General features: G+C 41.7%; 1 protein-coding gene across 2 annotated transcripts in view; it reads right to left on the bottom strand.

Moving 5' to 3' along the window:
• Positions 1 to 7,231: 7,231 nt before the first annotated feature.
• The window catches only part of fat3b (FAT atypical cadherin 3b), a 196,898-nt gene continuing 183,487 nt past the window's right edge, over positions 7,232 to 20,642 (bottom strand). For both annotated transcript variants that reach the window (XM_088321825.1, XM_088321826.1), the window contains exons 50-52: positions 18,447 to 18,506; positions 17,223 to 17,261; positions 7,232 to 8,152 (exon numbers count right to left, since the gene is read on the bottom strand). In XM_088321825.1, coding sequence (XP_088177951.1) covers positions 7,515 to 8,152; positions 17,223 to 17,261; positions 18,447 to 18,506 — 737 coding nt within the window. In that variant the 3' untranslated portion in view covers positions 7,232 to 7,514. The remainder of the gene's footprint in view (positions 8,153 to 17,222; positions 17,262 to 18,446; positions 18,507 to 20,642) is intronic.

Raw genomic sequence — 20,642 nt, 5'->3', positions numbered from 1 at the left:
ACTTTTTTTTTAATTTATTATAAATAGAAAACTAAGAAATCACATTTAGATAAGTATTCACAGCCTTTGCCATGAAGCTCAAAATTGAGCTCAGGTGCATTTTTTTTCCACTGATCATCCTTGAGATCTTTCTACAGCTTAATTGGAGTCCACCTGCATTAAATTCAGTTGATTGGACATGATTTGGAAAGGCACACACCTGTCTAAATAAGGTCCCATAGTTGAGTGTGCATGTCAGAGCACAAACACCAAGCATAAGGTCAAAAGAACTGTCTGTAGACCTGCGAGACAGGATTGCCTCGAGGCACAAATCTGGGGAAGGATACATAAAAAATTCTGCTGCTTTGAAGGTTCCAATGAGCACAGTGGCCTCCATTATTTTTAAATGGAAGACATTAGGAACCACCACGACTCTTCCTAGAGTTGGCCGGCCTTCTAAACTGAGCGATCAGGGAAGAAGGGCCTTAGTCAGGGAGGTGACCAAAAACCCGATGGTCACTCTGTCAGAGCTCCAGCGTTCCTCTGTGGAGAGAGGAGGGCCTTCCAGAAGGACAACCATCTCTGCAGCAATCCACCAATCAGGCCTGTATGGTAGAGTGGCCAGACGAAAGCCACTCCTTAGTAAAAGGAACATGGAAGCCCGTCTGGAATTTGCCAAAAAGCACCTGAATGACTCTCAGACCAAGAGAAACAAAATTCTCTGGTCTGATGAGACGAAGATTGAACTCTTTGGTGTGAATGCCAGGCGCCATGTTTGGAGGAAACCAGGCACCGCTCATCACCAGGCCAATACCATCCCTACAGTGAAGCATGGTGGTGGCATGACTAGTCAGGATAGAAGGAAAAATGAATGCAGCAATATAGAGAGATATCCTGGATGAAATCCTGCTCCAGAGGGCTCTTGACCTCAGGCTGGGGCGAAGGTTCATTTTTCAGCAGGACAACGACCCAAAGCACACAGCCAAGATCTCTAAAGATTGGCTTCAGAACCACTCCGTGAATGTCCTAGAGTGGCCCAGCCAGAGTCCAGACTTGAATCCGATCGAACATCTCTGGAGAGATCTGAAAATGGCTGTGCACAAAGGTCTCCCATCCAACCTGATTGAGCTTGAGACTTATTGCAAATAAGAATGGGCAAAACTGCTTAAAGATAGGTGTGCTAAACTTGTGGGATCATATTCAAAAAGACTTGAGGCTGTATTTGCTGCCAAAGGTGGATGTTGAACTATTGATCAAAGCGGCGTTGCCACGAGCAGCTGCCTTTTCCAGCAGCTGCCCTATTGTTTTATTGTCTGCTCCAAACTTCGGTGTTTTTTTCTTCCCGTTTTGACAACTACACTATGGATTACTTCTATCCTATGGACATGGGTTTTGTATTCAAGGAATTTCAACTCCTTGCCCTGAAAAATTCTCGTGCCGGCGTGATGAAGGGGCCTATTGTGGAAGGAAAGCCGGAGCTAGCGAAGCGGCTAGCGGCGTTATAAGTCTTCGGTACCATCCGTAATCATGGTAAATGCGAACTCACGACCAAATAAGATCATCGAGTGCTGGTGGAAAACATCGAAGCGCACAGGGAGCGCAGTTGCTGTGTTTTGCGGAAACGTGGCTCACGTTTAGCATTCCGGACGCTAACGTGTAGCCACCCGGAGCTACCCGGAGCAATCCGGCTTCAACGCCGCCGCAATAGAGACACGAAAGCCGGGGGGGAATCGGAGAGGAGGCGGACTTGCTAACACGAGGTGGTGTGTCCCTGGATTTTTACAAAGAAAAGTTTTCCATCTGCCGCAGGGATGTCGAATTTTTGGACTGACGTGACGTCATCCACTTCGCTACAAGCACCCCTAGGGCATCATGTTCATCTGTTAATAAACAACGGGGTAGACTGCTGGAAGTGTGAATTTCCCTACGGGGATGAATAAAGTATCTATCTATCTATCTATCTATCTATCTATCTATCTATCTATCTATCTATCTATCTATCTATCTATCTATCTATCTATCTATCTATCTATCTATCTATCTATCTATCTATCTATCTATCTATCTATCTATCTATCTATCTATCTATCTATCAACAAAGTATTAAGCAAAGGCTGTGAATACTTATGTAAATGTGATTTCTTAGTTTTCTATTTTTAATAAATTCAAAAAAGGTTGAAAAAAAACTTTTTCACATTGTTATAATGGAGTATTTTGTGTAGAATTTTGAGATAAGAGATTAAATTAATACAATTTGGAATGAGGCTGTAACATAACAAAATGTGGAAAAAGTGAAGCGCTGTGAATACTTTCCGGATGCACTGTCAATGTTTTGGCTACTCTACCCACCTCTGCTGTAGAGTTACATAACCTTATTAATAAGCATTACAGTACTCCTTCCTGAGAAAATACATTGCGTTCGGGGAATGCGTCCTTTGTAATCTGTTAAGCCTAACACTGACTCTCAAATATAGTAACGCTGGATGTAGCTGGTAACGTGCAAAGGGAGGGAAATGGGGGATGGGACGATTGCATGAAGCAGGTTGCCCGTACTAACACCAGGATTACACACACAGGACGCAAGCCAATCTGCGTAGCCGACATCTGCTTGACGAGCACACAAAAACACACGCACAGCTGGAACCGACCCTAGCAGCATATCATGCAACTGCTGCCCATGTATTATTGAGTAATACTATAATTTCAAGCGAGTAAACAGGAGCAGTGAGATGTGCTATGCGTTTGTGTGCGTGCATTTCTGAATGTGTGCATGTTTGTATATATATGTCAAGCAGAAGATTAGCGGGACAATCCTTTGACATATGCCTGAAGCGCCTATGCCATTTTTTCTTTCACATTTGATGAACCTCTGTCTTTTTCTGGCAAGTGTTAGAAAAAGAGTGGATGACTTCATCTGATCTCATCATCACAAGTGGCTCCGTCTCACAACAAAAACTCGGTTTTGCAGATTGGAAAAAGTAAAAACAAAACGTTGTGGTCTGAGATACCTCCGACCACTAGACTCTAGTTACTAGAGTGTGATTTCAGAAGAGCAATATAAAGGTAAACAATTTCCCATTTAACCATGGGCAGTGGTGCTCAAATAGAGGAATGGTGTTTAACAAAAAAGGTACCAAATGGACAAAATAAACATGAGATCACAGAACAAGGCCCAAAACTAGAACTCGAAAATAAGTAAGAAAGAACAACTAAAAACAAACACACCTGACATGGAAGGGAAAATGACAGACAACCAAGAGAAAAATGGCGGAAGAACTGAAAAATGACATCGACAGGCATCCGAGAGCTAATTTGCATGACGATTAGGCACAAACAAAGCCATTAATATGAGAGGTAACTCATACTTGCTCTCACATGTAACAATATACTTGCACACACACAGTATACTCTCATACAGTCAGTCATATCCACGCACACTTTTATAGTCTTTAACACATACTTTTATACTCTTATACACACAACACTACACTCTGTCACACATACTGATATACACCCCACACACTAGTATTGACTCTCACAGTACACTATTATACTCTTTCACACACTACTATTCTTTCTCTCTAAGCACCATTACAATTTCTATTCCTAAAAGGTTATTCTTAGCTAGTGTAATGATCACCTCAACTCCCATTGTTGTTTTAGGTTGGTTACTTTTGGTAACCAAGAAGATGCACAACTGATTTGTATGTATGTATATGTTGTCACTTTGACATGAAACTAGAGTTGCTCCCAATATAATAGTTTGTGTGAGTGACTAAGTAGTGTAGGTGAGAGAGTATGTGCGTAACAGCATAGTAGTATGTGAATGAAAGTATCGTAATACAGTGGCGCAATTACGTATTTAGTCAACCCCCATTGAGCAAGTTCTTCTACTTGAAGAAGATTGGAGAGGCCTGTAATTGTCGACATGGGTAAACCTCAACCATTGTTGACAGAATGTGGGGGAAAAAAAGAAAATCACATTGTTTGATTTTTAAAGAGTTTATTTCCAAACTACAGCGGAAAATCAGTATCAGGTCTCCTACAGAAAACCAATATTTCTGGCTGTCAAATGGGTTTAAATATCTATCTATCTATCTATCTATCTATCTATCTATCTATCTATCTATCTATCTATCTATCTATCTATCTATCTATCTATCTATCTATCTATCTATCTATCTATCTATCTATCTATCTATCTATCTATCTATCTATCTATCTATCTATCTATCTATCTATCTATCTATCTATCTATCTATCTATCTATCTATCTATCTATCTATCTATCTATCTATCTATCTATCTACCTTGGTCATATCCCTCAAGAGGGGTGACCGACAGCAAGACATGTCACTCGGGTCAGGGTGACACAACACACTCTTTTGTTCAACAGCAGGGCCCGACAGCTTTCACTGGTTTACCCCTGCCGCATCATACGGGTGCCCAGCCCATCCTTAAGAACACGTCCACAATCCCACTATCATTTCACAACACCTCTCCACTCCTTTCTATCACCAACAAGAGCTCTAGCTTCCATTACACTTAGACCTCTTTCCTGCAGTGCACTCATAACACCATCCATCCACCTCAATCGCGGCCTTCCTCTTGGTCTCCTTCCATTGACTTCTACTCTGTAGATCCTCTTCAACATTCGCTCCTCATCCATCCTCTCCATGTGTCCAAACCAACCGAGTACTCTCCTATCAACACGCTTGCTCAGTTCCACGACTACTCCAGTTCTGTCTCTCACAATTTCATTTCTCAGTCTATCCAATCTTGTCACTCCTAACATAGTCCTCAAACACTTCATCTCAAAAACATTCAACTTCTCTCTTAAATCTGCAATCATGCTCCAAGTCTCTGCACCATACAACACAGTCGGCACAATCACACTCTAATACAGTCCCCTCTTAACATCCATACTCATACTCTTCTTGTTCATCACTCTCCTCAGAGCACCCAAAACCTTGCTTCCTTGATTCACTCTGTGCAATACCTCACACTCCATTCCACCAACTGCAGCCACATCACAACCCAAGTACCTAAAGCTTTCAACTTCTTCCAGCACCTGTCCATGCAACCTGATTTCTAACGTCATGCCCATGCCATCACGTGAACACTTCATCACCCTACTCTTCCCAACATTGACACATAACTTACGCCTATCACATACTCTTCCAAACGCCGTTACCAACCTTCTCAATGTTTCCTCAGAAGCAGCCACAAGCGCTGTGTCATCTGCAAACAACAACTGACTTACCTGCTACACTGTTCCACTGTTGTCCATCATGTCTACACCTCTGCCAAAAACTTTTGCATTCACCTCTCTCACCACACCATCCATGTACACATTAAACAGCCATGGTGACATCACAAACCCCTGTCTCGCACCAGTCAACACAGGGAACCACTCACTTGTCTCACTCCCTACTCTTACTTAAATATTTATACTGTGTAGAATAGATTATCTCCCTAATGAGGCTCCACTCATTACCTCTATTTAATCGCACCTGTTTTAACTCATTGTTATAGTATAAAAGACACCTGTCCACTACCTCAGTCAGTCCACTATAGCCAAGACCAAAGAGCTATTGAAGGATGCGGTGGACCTGCACCAGGCTAGGAAGACTGAATCTGAAAAAGGTAAAATACTTGGTGTAAAGAACATAACTGTGGGAACAATTATTAAAAAATAGAAAATATATAAGACCACTGATAATATTCCACAAGCTGGGGCTCCATGCAAGATCTCACCCCGTGGTGTCAGAATGATAACAACAATGGTGGGCAAAAAACCCAGAACCACACGGGTTGACTAATGAATGACCTACAGAGAGCTGGGAACACAGTAACACAGCTACTATTAGTTACACAACGCGCTGCCAGGGACTCATCTTGCACTGCCGGATGTGTCACCCTGCTGAAGCCAGAACACCTTCATACTGGTCTGTGGTTTGATAAAAAATCATTTGGATGATCCAGAAGAGGACTAGGAGCAGTGGCTGTTCTACAATTACTCCCATAGAGAAAAAAGAGACATGGATGACCGTAAGTATGACTTTATAAACTTCCGTTTTGAAAATCTCCTCTCTGCTTGAGCAATCATGACTGGCAGAGTGAGAAATACGCGCAGGAGTTGGCCTTTATTTTCAAAATCATGAATAATGTGCATTATTTTGAAGACAGGAACCGCCAACTATCTTTAATGTATAATAGTAGCACAGAGAATCCTTCCCCTCGTCCAGTCAAAATTGAAGTGGGGGAGAAATACTGTAACTGCATTCACAAAACACCATATCCACTGTAAAGCATGGGGGTGCAAACATCATGTGGCTGTTTTCTGCAAAGGGCCCAGGGACATCAGTGGCAAGGTGTCGAAAGATTTTAAGTGAAAATCTACTTCAATCAGCAAGGAAATTAAAGATGAGATGTGGCTGGGTCTTTTGGCATGACAATGATCCCAAACTCACAACCAGGGCAACAAAGGAGTGGCTTTGAAAAAAGCTCTCCTAAGTCCTGGAGTGGCTTAGGCAGTCTTTAGATCACAACCACATAGAAAATCTGTGGAGGCCGTTGAGAGTTCGTGTTGGCCAACGACAGCCCCAAAACATCACTAGAGGAGATCTGTATATAGAAATGGGCCAAAATAGTGTGCGGCAGGCTTGTGAAGAGTTTCAGGAAACGTTCGGCCTTCGTAATTGCCCTGAAAGGGTACATAACAAAGTATTGAGATGAACTTTTGGTATTAAACAAATACTTATTTTCTACCAAGATTTGCAAATAAATTACTTAAAAATCAAACAATGTGATTTTTTTTTTCACATTCTGTCTGTCATGGTTGAGGTTTGCCCATGTTGACAATTACCGTCTCTATTACATTTTAAAGTGAGAGAACTTTCACAATCAATGGTTGACTAAATACTTATTTTTCCCTACTATTTGGCTTATTTTGTTTAAGTAGTCATTGCAACCTTTCTGTAAATCCTGTAAACTTTATTTCACTTCTCAACTATCACTGTGTTTGCTATATTGTTTTAAGTGAAATTTCTGATCCGAAACAACAATTGATTTATAAAGGAACATCTAGAAAATGACTTGGACCTGCACAAATCTGTGAATGTGTATAATGCGAAATCGAAGATTAGCTGAATTTGTTCGCCGTACTTCTTATCATCTCTTAAAATGTGAAAGGGCTTTGGATCGTTAAGCCTTGGCAGAGGTAAGTGCTACCAAAGATGACAAACATATGTTGAAGACAATGTACACAATTTATTCACAGGGATAAAACACAGCTTTGAATCGGAGGCGTCTTAAAAGTGCCTTACTTTTAATTATCTTTCACTTTGTTGCATGTGCAGCTCAGATGCCAAACGAGCTCCTAATGAAATAAATAACTGGCAAGTAATGAAAATATGAAACAAAGACACCGTTAATATTAATAACATCTCAGAGGCGGTGTGCCAAATGTGGTCGAACAGTCTTTTTTTTTCGGAAAAAACAATCTGCACTACTGAGCCAGGCCATTTGGATGCTCATTTGAATCCATCCCAACCTGCAGGAGGTTCTGATCCGGTGGATGTCCTGTTTGCCCTCCTGGCTCGTAGTGACACAAGGTTTAATAGTCGCTCCAGCTCGTCCCCAGGGCTGGTCGTGGGGCCTGGACTCGTGTCCCCGCCCTCGCCCTCCCGAGTCCCCGAGGCCCATGCCCGCAAGGGTGGCAGCAGCTGGGCCGGGTGTAGACTTAGGCCAGGCGGGCTGGATGGGTAGCCGTCGTAGGCTTCCCGGGTTGGGGGTAGGGTGTCGTAGAGTCCTTCAGAGTCTTGGCTTTGATCCGAGTCTCGTCGGGGCTCCCGGTATTCCTCGTAGACGGGCGATTCTTCACTACTGCGTTGCCTCCCTTCCCCATCCAGCCACTTTTTCCTCTGCCACTCACCTGACTGGTTCTTCTCCCATTGGAAGGCCCTCCGTCGGACTTCTGGCACCAGTTCCTGGCGTCTGTCTCCGCTCAGGAACTGGTTGGGGTAGTCCGACTGCAGTGAGCGAGTGCTCCCCCCTCGCCGAATATTCTGCTGGGCCTCAAGAAGGTCATTGTAAGAGCCGAAATCGGGAGGATGCAGGCGGGAGGGCGAGATCCAGTTGGAGGTTTGCCTGGAGGAGTCCCAGTGATAGGCTGCAGGAAAAGGAACACAATTTGAGACATTGAGACTTTTAAAGGATTCAGGAACTGCTAGGTAGCTCCTTTGAAATTACCAGCTAGATTCCACTAGTGGTCTCGGTTAAAACTAAAATAGTTATGCACCATTCCACCATCACCCATATTGAGACATAAAATCGTTTTATTTGGGAGGGTTCTTTGACTGCTTCTGGCCCTATTTCGGTAGGGACGGACAAGGACCTTCTGCCGTCCCCTGTTCTGGTGAAGAGGGTAATTTTGATCTGTTTGTTCTGTTTTTTAGCCGCTTGCTTCTGGCCCTTAAGGAATCAAGCCCTAAACTGGAGGTAAGTAGCTGAACTGCACACACCTTCCCTTTAATTATCCTGAGATTTTATATAGACTGCCTGGATAAAACATTGCGTTAGTTAATTGCACCTGCATTTCTATATCTGGTTTGTTCTTTATTTCTGGTCTGATTATCATCAGGTTTGGTTTGTGTTTGGACATGTTGTTTGTTTGCTACGTTGTTCCTGGTTTTGTTGTTATACATCATCCTTTTTGGAGAAACCTGCCTGTGTTCCGACTTTCTCGCATTTGGGTTTACCCATGCAAACGTGACATAACCATTCTTGGAAGTTTACCACTAGCGTCTTGCCAGTCTTGCTTTGTCAGAAGAAAAAGGGGAGTATGGCTCACCTTGCATCATATCTGCAAGAATCTACCAATTTATCCGCGTTGATGTCGGCCCACTAATGAACAATTATAATGATGATTTAATTTGTTGTAGTTGACGATTATGGCTGTGATAACCACCAATGAGGAGGATGATTATAAAAGATGGCTTGTGACAAAAGAAGACTCTTCTCTCTATCATCTTTGAAGTTTACACACCCTCTGAGTATTCTTCTTTCTTATGTTTGTGCCAGTGCGAGAGAGAAGCGTGGCACAGAGAAGTGGCATCTGTTGCTAGGGAACAAGGCATAAAAGTCGATAACCAATGTTTTGGTTTGGGCCTTTGTGGCTTCCCGGACATGACTGAAGAGGGAGTTTCATATAAGAACATGTAAAGCATGTCCATTTTATGAGCAGATAGTTGCTACCAGGGATTTTTTTAGGACACCCTTTTTGTAAAGTAGTTTTAGAGCTACAAAGTCAATGAAGTTTACCATTCCCTTGTAGTTGAAAGCAACAAAACAGCTTTTGTCATACATTATTAGCAATGACACCAGGTTTAGGATTAGTCCATTTTTTTGGAGGCATCTTCAGAAGGTTGCGGATTCATGTATTCAGTAAAATCCAAACTGGTTTGCAATCCATCCATCCATTATCTGCACCGCTTAGCAGGGTTGCGCGGGTGCTGGAGCCCATCCCAGCTATCTTAAGGCAGTGGGCAGGGGACACCCTGAACTGGTTGCCAGCCAGTCGCAGGGCACACAGGGACAGACAATTCGCTCATTCACACCTAGGGACAATTTGGACCGGCCAATTTACCTGAAATGCATGTTTTTGGAATGTGGGAGGAAACCGGAATGCCCCGAGGAAACCCACACAAACACGGGGAGAACATGCAAACTCTGAACAGGAGGTTCGATTTCATGACCTCAGAACTGTGCCGCACACGCGGTAACCACTGTGCCGCCGTGCTGCCCCTGGTTTGTAATGTTTAAAGCAAATACTATGGCATCAAACATCTTTGATAAACTTTCTTTTTTGTTCGGTATCTACGTACATACTTAGATATACATATACATACATATACTTTGTTGATGTTTGTTTCTCGGTCTGTTTGTGTTTTTGTTTGTTTGAGTGTCTATCCACCCCAGAAAAGGGGGACAGTCTACTCTCCCAGGCCAAAACAAGTATGGCCGTATCACAATTTTAACAAGTCTTGGTGGGTCGCTGCAGAGGTGAAAATGCCCGAAAACATGACTCAGCACTTTTGGTTTTGCTGACATTACCCCTTTTCAAGACCAGGGTTACATTCGAATTTCAACACAATTTCTTGCAGACAGTTAGAAGAGTTCACCTATATGTGTAAAAGTTCAACAAAACAGAAAAACACTCCACTCATGCCAGAACAACATTGAATAACAACACATTCTTTTATAGGCAGCTAGGTTACCTTAGATGTGACAACTGCCAACAAGAGCTGACGCTGCATTTTTGGTTTTGCTGACTCAGCAGCCTTTCCAGAAACACAAATTACTTTCTTAGGCCAGAACAAGTTTTGGGTCTCAACACAGGTGATAATCCAACAGCAGACAGCCATTCTAGCTACTTTATAAGATATATATGATACAACTCTGATACGTTTAATCTGCTTGTTTTTAATATTGCACCACTGCTAAGGGCTTGCATGGGTTTTTCATTATTTTGACTACTATACCTCACTGTTGGATGTTATTTTGACTATTATGCACTGTTTACATCATTGTAACTTTTGGCCAATATCGTTGCAGTTCTTTGACACACATTTTAGAGAAGAACTGCTTTTTGTAACCTAGGAGATGTAAAAAGAGAGGGGCGTAGGGAAGGATCTTTAGAAACGATTGGAATTTTCTTATTTTGAGTCCTCTCCTGTTCTCCTTGCAAGTTGGACATTCATTGATATACTCTGTGCTTATTTTGAGTGTTTGGTGAACTATAAACTTATCAAACTCCATTGAGAAATTCAGCTACTGTAACCCTGACTTAATTTGAAATAAACACAACAGATGTCCCATTTCTTTTAAAATGATAATGATTGTTCCCAATTATCATAACACAGGTTTAGCATTATCAGCACACGCAAAAACAATTTGGGGTGGATTTAAATTGTTTATGACCTCAAATTATATTTCTCGTGGGCGTGTGAGTGACTCACACCAACAATGCAAGAACATCATTAAAGTCCGTGTTAATGAGGTGTAAGAAAGAGTGCAACGTATACAGTATTTATGTAACTGGGGTTGCGGGCTAAAATTCAATTGATATTGATGAGATGTTGGGAGAAGACCAGCAGGTCAGATTTTTTAGTGACCGCTCTTTAGTGCGCACACTTCCAAGAAAAAAACAACTCCAAAACATCCACTGTCTTTATGTTTACAATAGTCTCTCACGAAATATCCCCATGCATGCTGACCTCTGATATGCTAAACCGATGCCCCACCCCGTTTCTGCCTGTGCGTCAATAACATTGCTGTCTTAATGGTACAAGTAAAACAGCTTGACGGACTTACATTACATACGCGCAAATCTTTTCCAATTTCTAGCTTCTCTAAAAGCCATCATGTCAACAAAATGCTTTGTTTTGCAACATGTCCAAAGTCTGTAATCACATTTTTGCTAGCCCGTGGCCTCTGTACTAAAATTAATAAAATGTAGCCGGCCTGTAATGTTGATCGCAGTATAAAATACAGGGAGTGCAGAATTATTAGGCAAATGAGTATTTTGACCACAGCATCCTCTTTATGCATGTTGTCTTACTCCAAGCTGTATAGGCTCGAAAGCCTACTACCAATTAAGCATATCAGGTGATGTGCATCTCTGTAATGAGAAGGGGTGTGGTCTAATGACATCAACACCCTATATCAGGTGTGCATAATTATTAGGCAACTTCCTTTCCTTTGGCAAAATGGGTCAGAAGAGGGACTTGACAGGCTCTGAAAAGTCAAAAATAGTGAGATATCTTGCAGAGGGATGCAGCACTCTTAAAATTGCCAAGCTTCTGAAGCGTGATCATCGAACAATCAAGCGTTACATTCAAAATAGTCAACAGGGTCGCAAGAAGCGTGTAGAAAAACCAAGGCGCAAAATAACTGCCCGTGAACTGAGAAAAGTCAAGCGTACAGCTGCCAAGATGCCACTTGCCACCAGTTTTGCCATATTTCAGAGCTGCAACATCACTGGAGTGCCCAAAAGCACAAGGTGTGCAATACTCAGAGACATGGCCAAGGTAAGAAAGGCTGAAAAACGACCACCACTGAACAAGACACACAAGCTGAAACGTCAAGACTGGGCCAAGAAAAATCTCAAGACGGATTTTTCTAAGGTTTTATGGACTGATGAAATGAGAGTGAGTCTTGATGGGCCAGATGGATGGGCCCGTGGCTGGATCGGTAAAGGGCAGAGAGCTCCAGTCCGCCTCAGACGCCAGCAAGGTGGAGGTGGGGTACTGGTATGGGCTGGTATCATCAAATATGAGCTTGTGGGGCCTTTTCGGGTTGAGGATGGACTCAAGCTCAACTCCCAGTCCTACTGCCAGTTTCTGGAAGACACCTTCTTCAAGCAGTGGTACAGGAAGAAGTCCGCATCCTTCAAGAAAAACATGATTTTCATGCAGGACAACGCTCCATCACACGCATCCAAGTACTCCACAGCGTGGCTGGCAAGAAAGGGTCTAAAAGAAGAAAAACTAATGACATGGCCTCCTTGTTCACCTGATCTGAACCCCATAGAGAACCTGTGGTCCCTCATCAAATGTGAGATTTACAAGGAGGGAAAACAGTACACCTCTCTGAACAGTGTCTGGGAGGCTGTGGTTGCTGCTGCACGCAATGTTGATCGTGAACAGATCAAAGCACTGACAGAATCCATGGATGGCAGGCTTTTGAGTGTCCTTGCAAAGAAAGGTGGCTATATTGGTCACTGATTTGTTTTTGTTTTCTTTTTGAATGTCAGAAATGTATATTTGTGAATGTTGAGCTGTTATATTGGTTTCCCTGATGAAAATAAATCATTGAAATGGGTATACATTTGTTTTTTGTTAAGTTGCCTAATAATTATGCACAGTAATAGTCACCTGCACACACAGATATCTTCCTAAAATAGCTAAAACTAAAAAAGCCCCACTCCAACTTCCAAAATATTCAGCTTTGATATTAATGAGACTTTTGGGTTCATTAAGAACATGGTTGTTGTTCAATAACAAAATTAATCCTCAAAAATACAACTTGCCTAATAATTCTGCACTCCCTGTAGGTTTGTAAGAAAAAAAAGAACAGCATTTCACCAGATAATGATAGTAGCCCTTTGACCACCTTGCCCTTGGCTTTCTATGAGAATTTTAAAAAGAAATCATGCATGGACTCCTTCATATCTTTCAGATTTAATTTCCCCCTATGTTCCGGTCCAGAGCATTCGCTCTGAAAATGCTGCTCTACTAGTGATCCCAAGAGCCAAGAAGAGATCCGCAGGTTCGAGAGCGTTCTCCATTTGGGCCCCGGTTCTGTGGAATGCTCTTACCCCTGAGATTCGATCTGCAACCTCAGTGGAAATGTTTAAATCTAAGCTTAAAGCACACCTTTATTCTATAGCATATTAATAACCTATATTTTATGTTGACAATATCTGTTTATTATTTGTTATTGCAACATCCATTGCAGCCTAGTCATCCTAGAAGGGGGATTACCTTATGTGCAGTCCCTTCTCAGGGTTTCTTCATTTTCCTCATGTTGAGGTTTTTGAGTTTTTTCTTGCCCTCATGTAGGTTTTAAATCAGGGGTAATAATAGTCTGTGGTTTGCAATAATCTGTGATCAGTTCAGCACTTTGAGACTCTTTGTAATTAAGGGCTGTACAATAAAACATTACTTGACTTGACTCAATTGATTGTAAGGGCCACCGCTTCAAAGACAAGTGGAAATTGTCACCAAAATCCGCAACAACTGTTTCTGCCTAATTTGCCAAGAAGCTATCGCGTTTTTTTGAAGAAGATAACATAAAAAGGCACTGCCACACAAAAGATTCTGACTACAACAAGCGTACTGTAAACGAACACTGTAAAAAGTTGAAACAACAGGAATCTGTTTTAGCGGCACAGCAGCGCTTTTTGTCAAGACCCTGCGAGTAAATGCCACAAAGGCGAGCCTTAGATTATCAAATTTGGCCCGCTTTCTGAAAAGTCTCGACACCCCTAGTTTATAGAAATTACTCAAATCGCGGTTACAGTACTTCGTGAAATATAATGAGGAATTCTGTGATGTATTCTGATTGGCTAAATAGTTGCACCGCCCCTTTACTGCCTGTGCATCTATAACTTTGCGGTCTAAGTTGTCCTCATATGTAAAACAGCTTGACAAACATGCATTAGCCATCCATTATCTGCACCGCTTATCAGTAGGGTCACAGGGGTGATGGAGCCCATCCCAGCAATCGTCAGGCAGTGGCCAGGGGACACCCTGAACTGGCTGCCAACCAGTCGCAGTGTACAGACTACTCACTTGCTCATTCACACTTGGGGACAATTTGGACCAGCCAATTAACCTGCCATGCATGTTTTTTGGAATGTGGGAGGAAATCAGAGTGCTCAGAGGAAACCCCAGCATTGGGAGAACATGCAAACTGTGCAAAGGAAGGCTGGTAGCTGGATTTGATCCCATGCCCTCAGAACTGTGCCACCGGACGTGCAAACAACTCAGCCCCCCCTGCCACCAGACAAGCATTACGTACGTAAAAATAGTTTTCAATTTCCAGATGCTTTGTATCGCCACCTTTTTGTTTTCCAATAATGTCCACATAATGGCGACAAAATATTATATGAAATAAAGTGGATAATATCCCAAATTAATAGTGCAATACAGTAGCAAGTTTATTTGGAAAATTATAATTTGACAGTCCCGTATTTTCCGCACTATAGGGCGCACCTAAAAGTCTTAATTTTTTTCAAAAGCTGACCATGCGCCTTATAATACAGTGCGCCTTATATATGGCTCAATATCAAAATTCGCAAGGTCTCGCAACTTATGCAACAGCCGCCGACTCGATTTTCCCACGAACGTGGAGTAGTCCGCGGTGTATGCTGGGATTTATATACCGGCCTTTCATTGGCTAACCAATGTGTCAATCATCATTTGAATCGATCGCTATTGGCTAAAGTTATTCGGAGCCTCGGATAGGCTAGAGGGCCGAAACAAACCCTGCAATTGGCCGAAAAAGATGTGTCAATCATCAGTTAAATCGATCGCTATTGGCTGAAGTTATTCGGAGCCTCGGATAGGCTAGAGGGCCGAAACAAACCCTGCAATTGGCCGAAAAAGATGTGTCAATTATCAGTTAAATCGATCGCTATTGGCTGAAGTTATCCGAAGCCTCGGATAGGCTAGAGGCCCAAAACAAACCCTGCAATTCGCCGAAAGAGATGACTGAATAGCAAGCATGCTAAACTACGCCATAAAGAAACATGTTTCATTAGTCTGTATTTGTAAATATTTTACTCTCCTGGATTTACTACACTCACGGTTGTAAGAAGACCATTGTTGCGTATCATTATTGAACGTGAGAACTTAGGTGAGCTATGCGGCTTTAAATTTTCCCGGTATCTTGTTTTAGAACGATCTTGATGTTGCTGTGATGAGTTGAGTGAATTAAACTCAATTCCAAGTGTTTATTGTCATATGCACAGTAAAGTTGCAAGCGAAAAAGAAAATAGAAACAAAGGAATGGTTGGCATTTCTTGAATCCCAAGACTTTAACCTTCCGAATGATATTTGAAATGATGCATTTGAGTGACATCGTACGAACACCGCATCCGCACGTGTCTACGACATGTATTTGCTTCTTTGCAAGCTTTGGGAATGTTAAGGGGGTAATCAGTTTGACTGAATCATCTGACTGTTTTGTCGACGTTCCCATTGTAGCGCCTTATAACCCGGTGCGCCTTATCTATGGAAGATATAGGACCAAAAACTATTTTTTGGGGGTGCGCCCTATAACCCGATGCGCCCTATAGTGCGGAAAATACGGTACATAAATTATTTGTGGATAAAAAAACTTTATGAAGTACAATACTTTTATCTATTGAACAAATGCTTAAGCCTTGGGTGGTTCTTTGGTTTCAATGTATAATAGAGTACAGTAACCCCTTGGTTATCATGAGAAATTGAATTAAAACATTTGTTTACACGAGGAAATCTGATGAAACCAGGGTTTCATTTACAATTGTCCCCTGGTTACGGCAATCGGTGAACAACTACGTACAATAAACATGAATTACAATACGGCTACTATAGAGGACTATATAAAACCTACTTGTTTACGACTAGTCTTGATAGTGAATATTATAGCGTCTAGCTACATTAGCTTGCTTCCAGTGTTGGTGACGTTTGCATAAGCATGTCTTAATGTAGACGTACTGACTACGATCGTTGTTTTTTGTTTTAATCACGCAATCAATATATCATTATAAACACCTTATGCAGACTAAGATTGTGAAGCATAGGAAAAACAGAGTGACTGTTCAAGTGAAGAGGAGTCATTTCCTTGGGTAAGACACTGATCCTTGGGTAAGACACTGAACCCCTAATGCCCCTAATAAGCAGGTTAGCGCCTTACATGGCTGAACGGCCGCTAAATTTAAAGCACACTGTAAAGCGCTCTGGGAAGTCTTGACTTGAAAAGCGCTATTTAAATGCAGATCATTTAATTTCATTTATTTTCATTTCTCGGACATTTCAGTCAAGGGTGGTCGCAAAAGAGGGTAGAGAGAGAAAAAGGAATGTGAACAATTTTCCCAACTAAAAATGTATTTGCGACTAGACGGATATGTCATATTTGCGACAGCCCTGACTCTCGCTTCAGCCTTCAGTGTGTAACTGCGGACACTGCAAATTGGGGAAAGCTTCCTGCTTAAGTGGCCCCTCCCCTGGTTGCTTATTCAATCAGAAGGAGCAGGGTAGGTTGCGTCAGGGACAGAAATGCTCGGCTGTGTCTGAGGCTTAATAATTGATAATTAAAACCAATATCCAACAAATTCCCATAAATCAGTGCCGATAATCAGCCCGTCCGATAATCAGTCAACCTCTCAATATGATAATTCAATTCAAAATCATGAAAGCAGTGAACCAGCGATAACTGAAAAGCAAGGTAGCGATGGGTCTAAGGATTTAATAAAAAAATGGATGTTTCTATTTTGCACTTTTTGACTATCGCGGGAGCTTTTTTGAACACAACCCCGCACATAACGAGGGATTTCTGTATATTCAATTCACACAACAATCCGTAACTGAACTGGATCCAATTTTGCTTCATTTCACAGCCTCATAACTCAAACTGGAAACTTCTACCCACAGCCATTTACATGCACAGCAGACATTTGACATGATACTTACCGGGACTGTGCTGCCACTGCTCCTTGTCCATGTTAGAAACTACAAACAATAAGCATTTGTACATAATTATTATACAAAAATGTGTTTGGATAACACAGTGGTTCTCAAAAAGTGAGATGGGGCACCCTGGGGGAGCGTGAAGCTGCGTCAGGGGGGGTAGTTTGACCTCAGGGAACATTTTTTTTTTTAACTTTCACGGAATAAAGTGTAAGTACACCTCAACTACACGAGGGGTTAGTGGCGTTCTCAGTGGCAGAATGTTTTCTTTACATCTAAGACAGGCAAAGGGAGAGAGGGTTAAAGAGATAAACAAAAGTCTCCTCTCGAAAGTTAAGAAAAGAAAGTTTGTCAAAGCATACGTAGAACTCTACTGCGACCATGGAGGGATTGGAAATTCCAGACACAACAAATTAAAAACATTCAGAGGGTAAACAAAGTATGAAGAAACTTGTTAACAATAAACTGAGAAAGGTTTCCAATGATCACCTGAAAGTCAAGGACAAGAAATAGCATGCGGATTACAAAGAGGAGGAGAAAAAAAGAGCAGACTGATAACAAAGGATAAGGAAACGAGTTTGATGGCAAAGAGGACGGGGTAAAGTGACAAACAAAATTCTCCTCCTAAAAGCTAAGACACTGAATCAGGAAGCTGTCCCCACTCCGTACTATCTGCAATCACAGACTGCAACGAGAGTTAGGGCTGCCGCAAATATGACAAATTACTCTAATGACAAATATTTTTCATATTAGCGAATGTTTTTCACACTCGCAATTACCATCTATTTTTCATTTCCCCCTAATTGACTACCCTTGACTGTAACGTTGAGGATATTATGTAAACGTGCAGCGATGCACATGTTTGTCAAAGCGCACGTAGCACTTCACTGCGACTACAAAGGGTGACGAGCAAAGTCGGGTGTGCTTGTTATGTTTAAAATATTGGCAGCGGAAAGGATGAAGCCAAATGTATTAAATTGTCAATTGAAGACATTACAACCCAATCATGCTGATAAGATGCTTGAGTTTTTCTTAAGCAAAAATGCGCCGAAAGGTGTGTATATTTGACATGGACAGAGAAGAAGTGTTACCATCAATATTGAGCAGTCTTTGTTTTGTCCCTATTAATATTTTGTGGTCACTTAAAAAAAGATCGATCATTTTCTGAGGTGGGCGTGACTGAAAAATAATTGAGAACCACTGATTATAACTTGTGTGCATTTCTACCTTCACTTTCAATGTGGTCCACGGTGTCGTTGACCAGACGGATGACAGTCACGATGGAAGCTGTGTGCGTACAAACCAGGGTTAGAATATTTAAGGGGAGATCTTGCAAACCGTCTTACCGTATTTTGCGCACTACAAGGTGCAGCGGGTCATGAGGTAAACTCCCTGTAAAACAGTATTTGGTCATATATCAGAGGTGTCAAAAATGCAGCCTACTGGCCAGATCAGGTCCACAAGGGGATCAGGCACACGAGACAACGCCAAGAGAACCATATGAGAAAAATGAGCAGCACTTTGAAATGTGTTCACTCGATGTTGCCAAAGATAGGTGCCATTCCCCAAACAACTGGAGCTAGGATATATATATATATATATATATATATATATATATATATATATATATATATATATATATATATATATATATATATGTATATGTATAAATTCCAAATATTTTCCGTGATAATACACTTCTTGTTTTTGACTCCCTGAGCTGTGACATCATGTGAAGAAAACCGGCACCCTTGTAAGCAAACCAGTCACTATATCAGTTTATATGTTATTCACTCGAAAAGACCTGAAGTGTTTCAAGCAAAGATTTGGTAGTTTTTGTGGAGAATACCTAGCCGTTGTGTCGTAGGTGGGTGCAGCAATTGTACAACAGATGGAGAGCAGCCAAAATAGGGTTAACTTGCAAAACTAACACACAGTGGCTAATCCAGCTGTGACACGGCAGGCTAGCTGGCTGCTAAAGAGAGTTAACCCGGACCGATCTGAAAAACGGAAGGCTACTCAACCAAAAGTATTCAGTAAAATGCCAGAATAACCAAGATTCCACAGAAAAACAACAACCGCAACAAAAACAAACCCAGACGTAAATGTAACAAATGAGAATGGCAGGCTAGCCAGATGCTATAAAGGATGAACTGGGACAGATCGGCGGGAAAAAAACAGGAGGATGGCTGACCAAAAAATGCAGTATGCAACCAGGATACCTGGGAGCCAACAACAACAACAAAAAAATCTACCACGGCAACAAACATGAACCCAGCTGGCAGAAAAAACAATGAGAGCGGCAGGCTAGCCAGCTAGCCAACTGTCTACAGTGCTAACCTAGACCAAACAAAACTGGAAGCCTTGGGAGCTTGCACGTTACCATGGACAATATTATATTAATTGCAAGACACGCAGCGAAAAACACAAAAGGGAAAGTCATAATCACATACCTAAATGGAGGTGAAGGCAAAAAAGGAACACACGCTGAACACAGAGGCATATAAACTTACCCCACACAGCTTTTGACTATCAAAGCACGCAACTCGGACAAAACAGTCAGAAGTCCTCCAGCGACAACGTAAGCATAGTTCCAATTACTCCAAGCAAAAATGAGTGCTAAGCATTTGCTGATTACTACAATCGCTGTCTATTTTTTTAATGTGACGCTCCTTTGTTTTGAGTTCTTGTTGTCATCCGGTGACGTCACAGCTCTAGGGGATATGAGGTCAAAAACAACTTTGAAAATTAATTTCACAAGATCCATGTCGCGTGGGATATTTTGGAACATACCTATATGCTTGTGGGGAGGAACAATACATGTTTTGTGCCTAATTGAAAAAAAAAATGGTCATTTACAATCGCTCTGACAACACAAGTACGTGTTAGTGCGTGCGTTGCTTTTGTTCTCGTTCTTTATAGGTTGTCAGCTCAGCTACAGTAATTAGAGGACACCAGCACACTCAAGCGTGTTAGTGGCACACCTTCCTGGTAGCTGAGGAGGGGATCAATGCTATCGAGTTCTCTGGGAAAATAACAACAACACCAACAGAATAAGTCAACTCACTCGTCAACTTGTAATTCTTCCCACTGTTCTTGTTGCACTTCTGAGTTTAATCATAACAACTTCGCGTCATGATGGAAGTTGTTTTTGAGGCTTTAAAACCTCTACTCTTAGTTCAAACACCGCCATTGTTTAAGACGGGGGTCAGGAACCTTTTTGATCGTTTTTTTTTTTTTTTTTGAGAGAGAGAAAGCCATACCAAATATTTCAAGACAAAGCAAAACCGCCAAACCCACTCTCCAGACAAAATCTAATTTTTCTACACATTTTATTCCACTGTGTAATGCTAGATGATTTGATAACATTTATGAAATAAAAATAATACCAGAGTCTGTGTCCCATATCAACAAATATACCTC

The sequence above is a fragment of the Urocampus carinirostris genome, chromosome 17 (genome assembly GCF_059441175.1).
Source record: "Urocampus carinirostris isolate Australia breed hairy pipefish chromosome 17, RoL_Ucar_1.0, whole genome shotgun sequence".
Classification (NCBI taxonomy): domain Eukaryota; kingdom Metazoa; phylum Chordata; class Actinopteri; order Syngnathiformes; family Syngnathidae; genus Urocampus; species Urocampus carinirostris.
The sequence above is the reverse complement of the archived record's forward strand: the minus strand, read 5'-3'. Positions and strand labels throughout refer to the sequence as shown.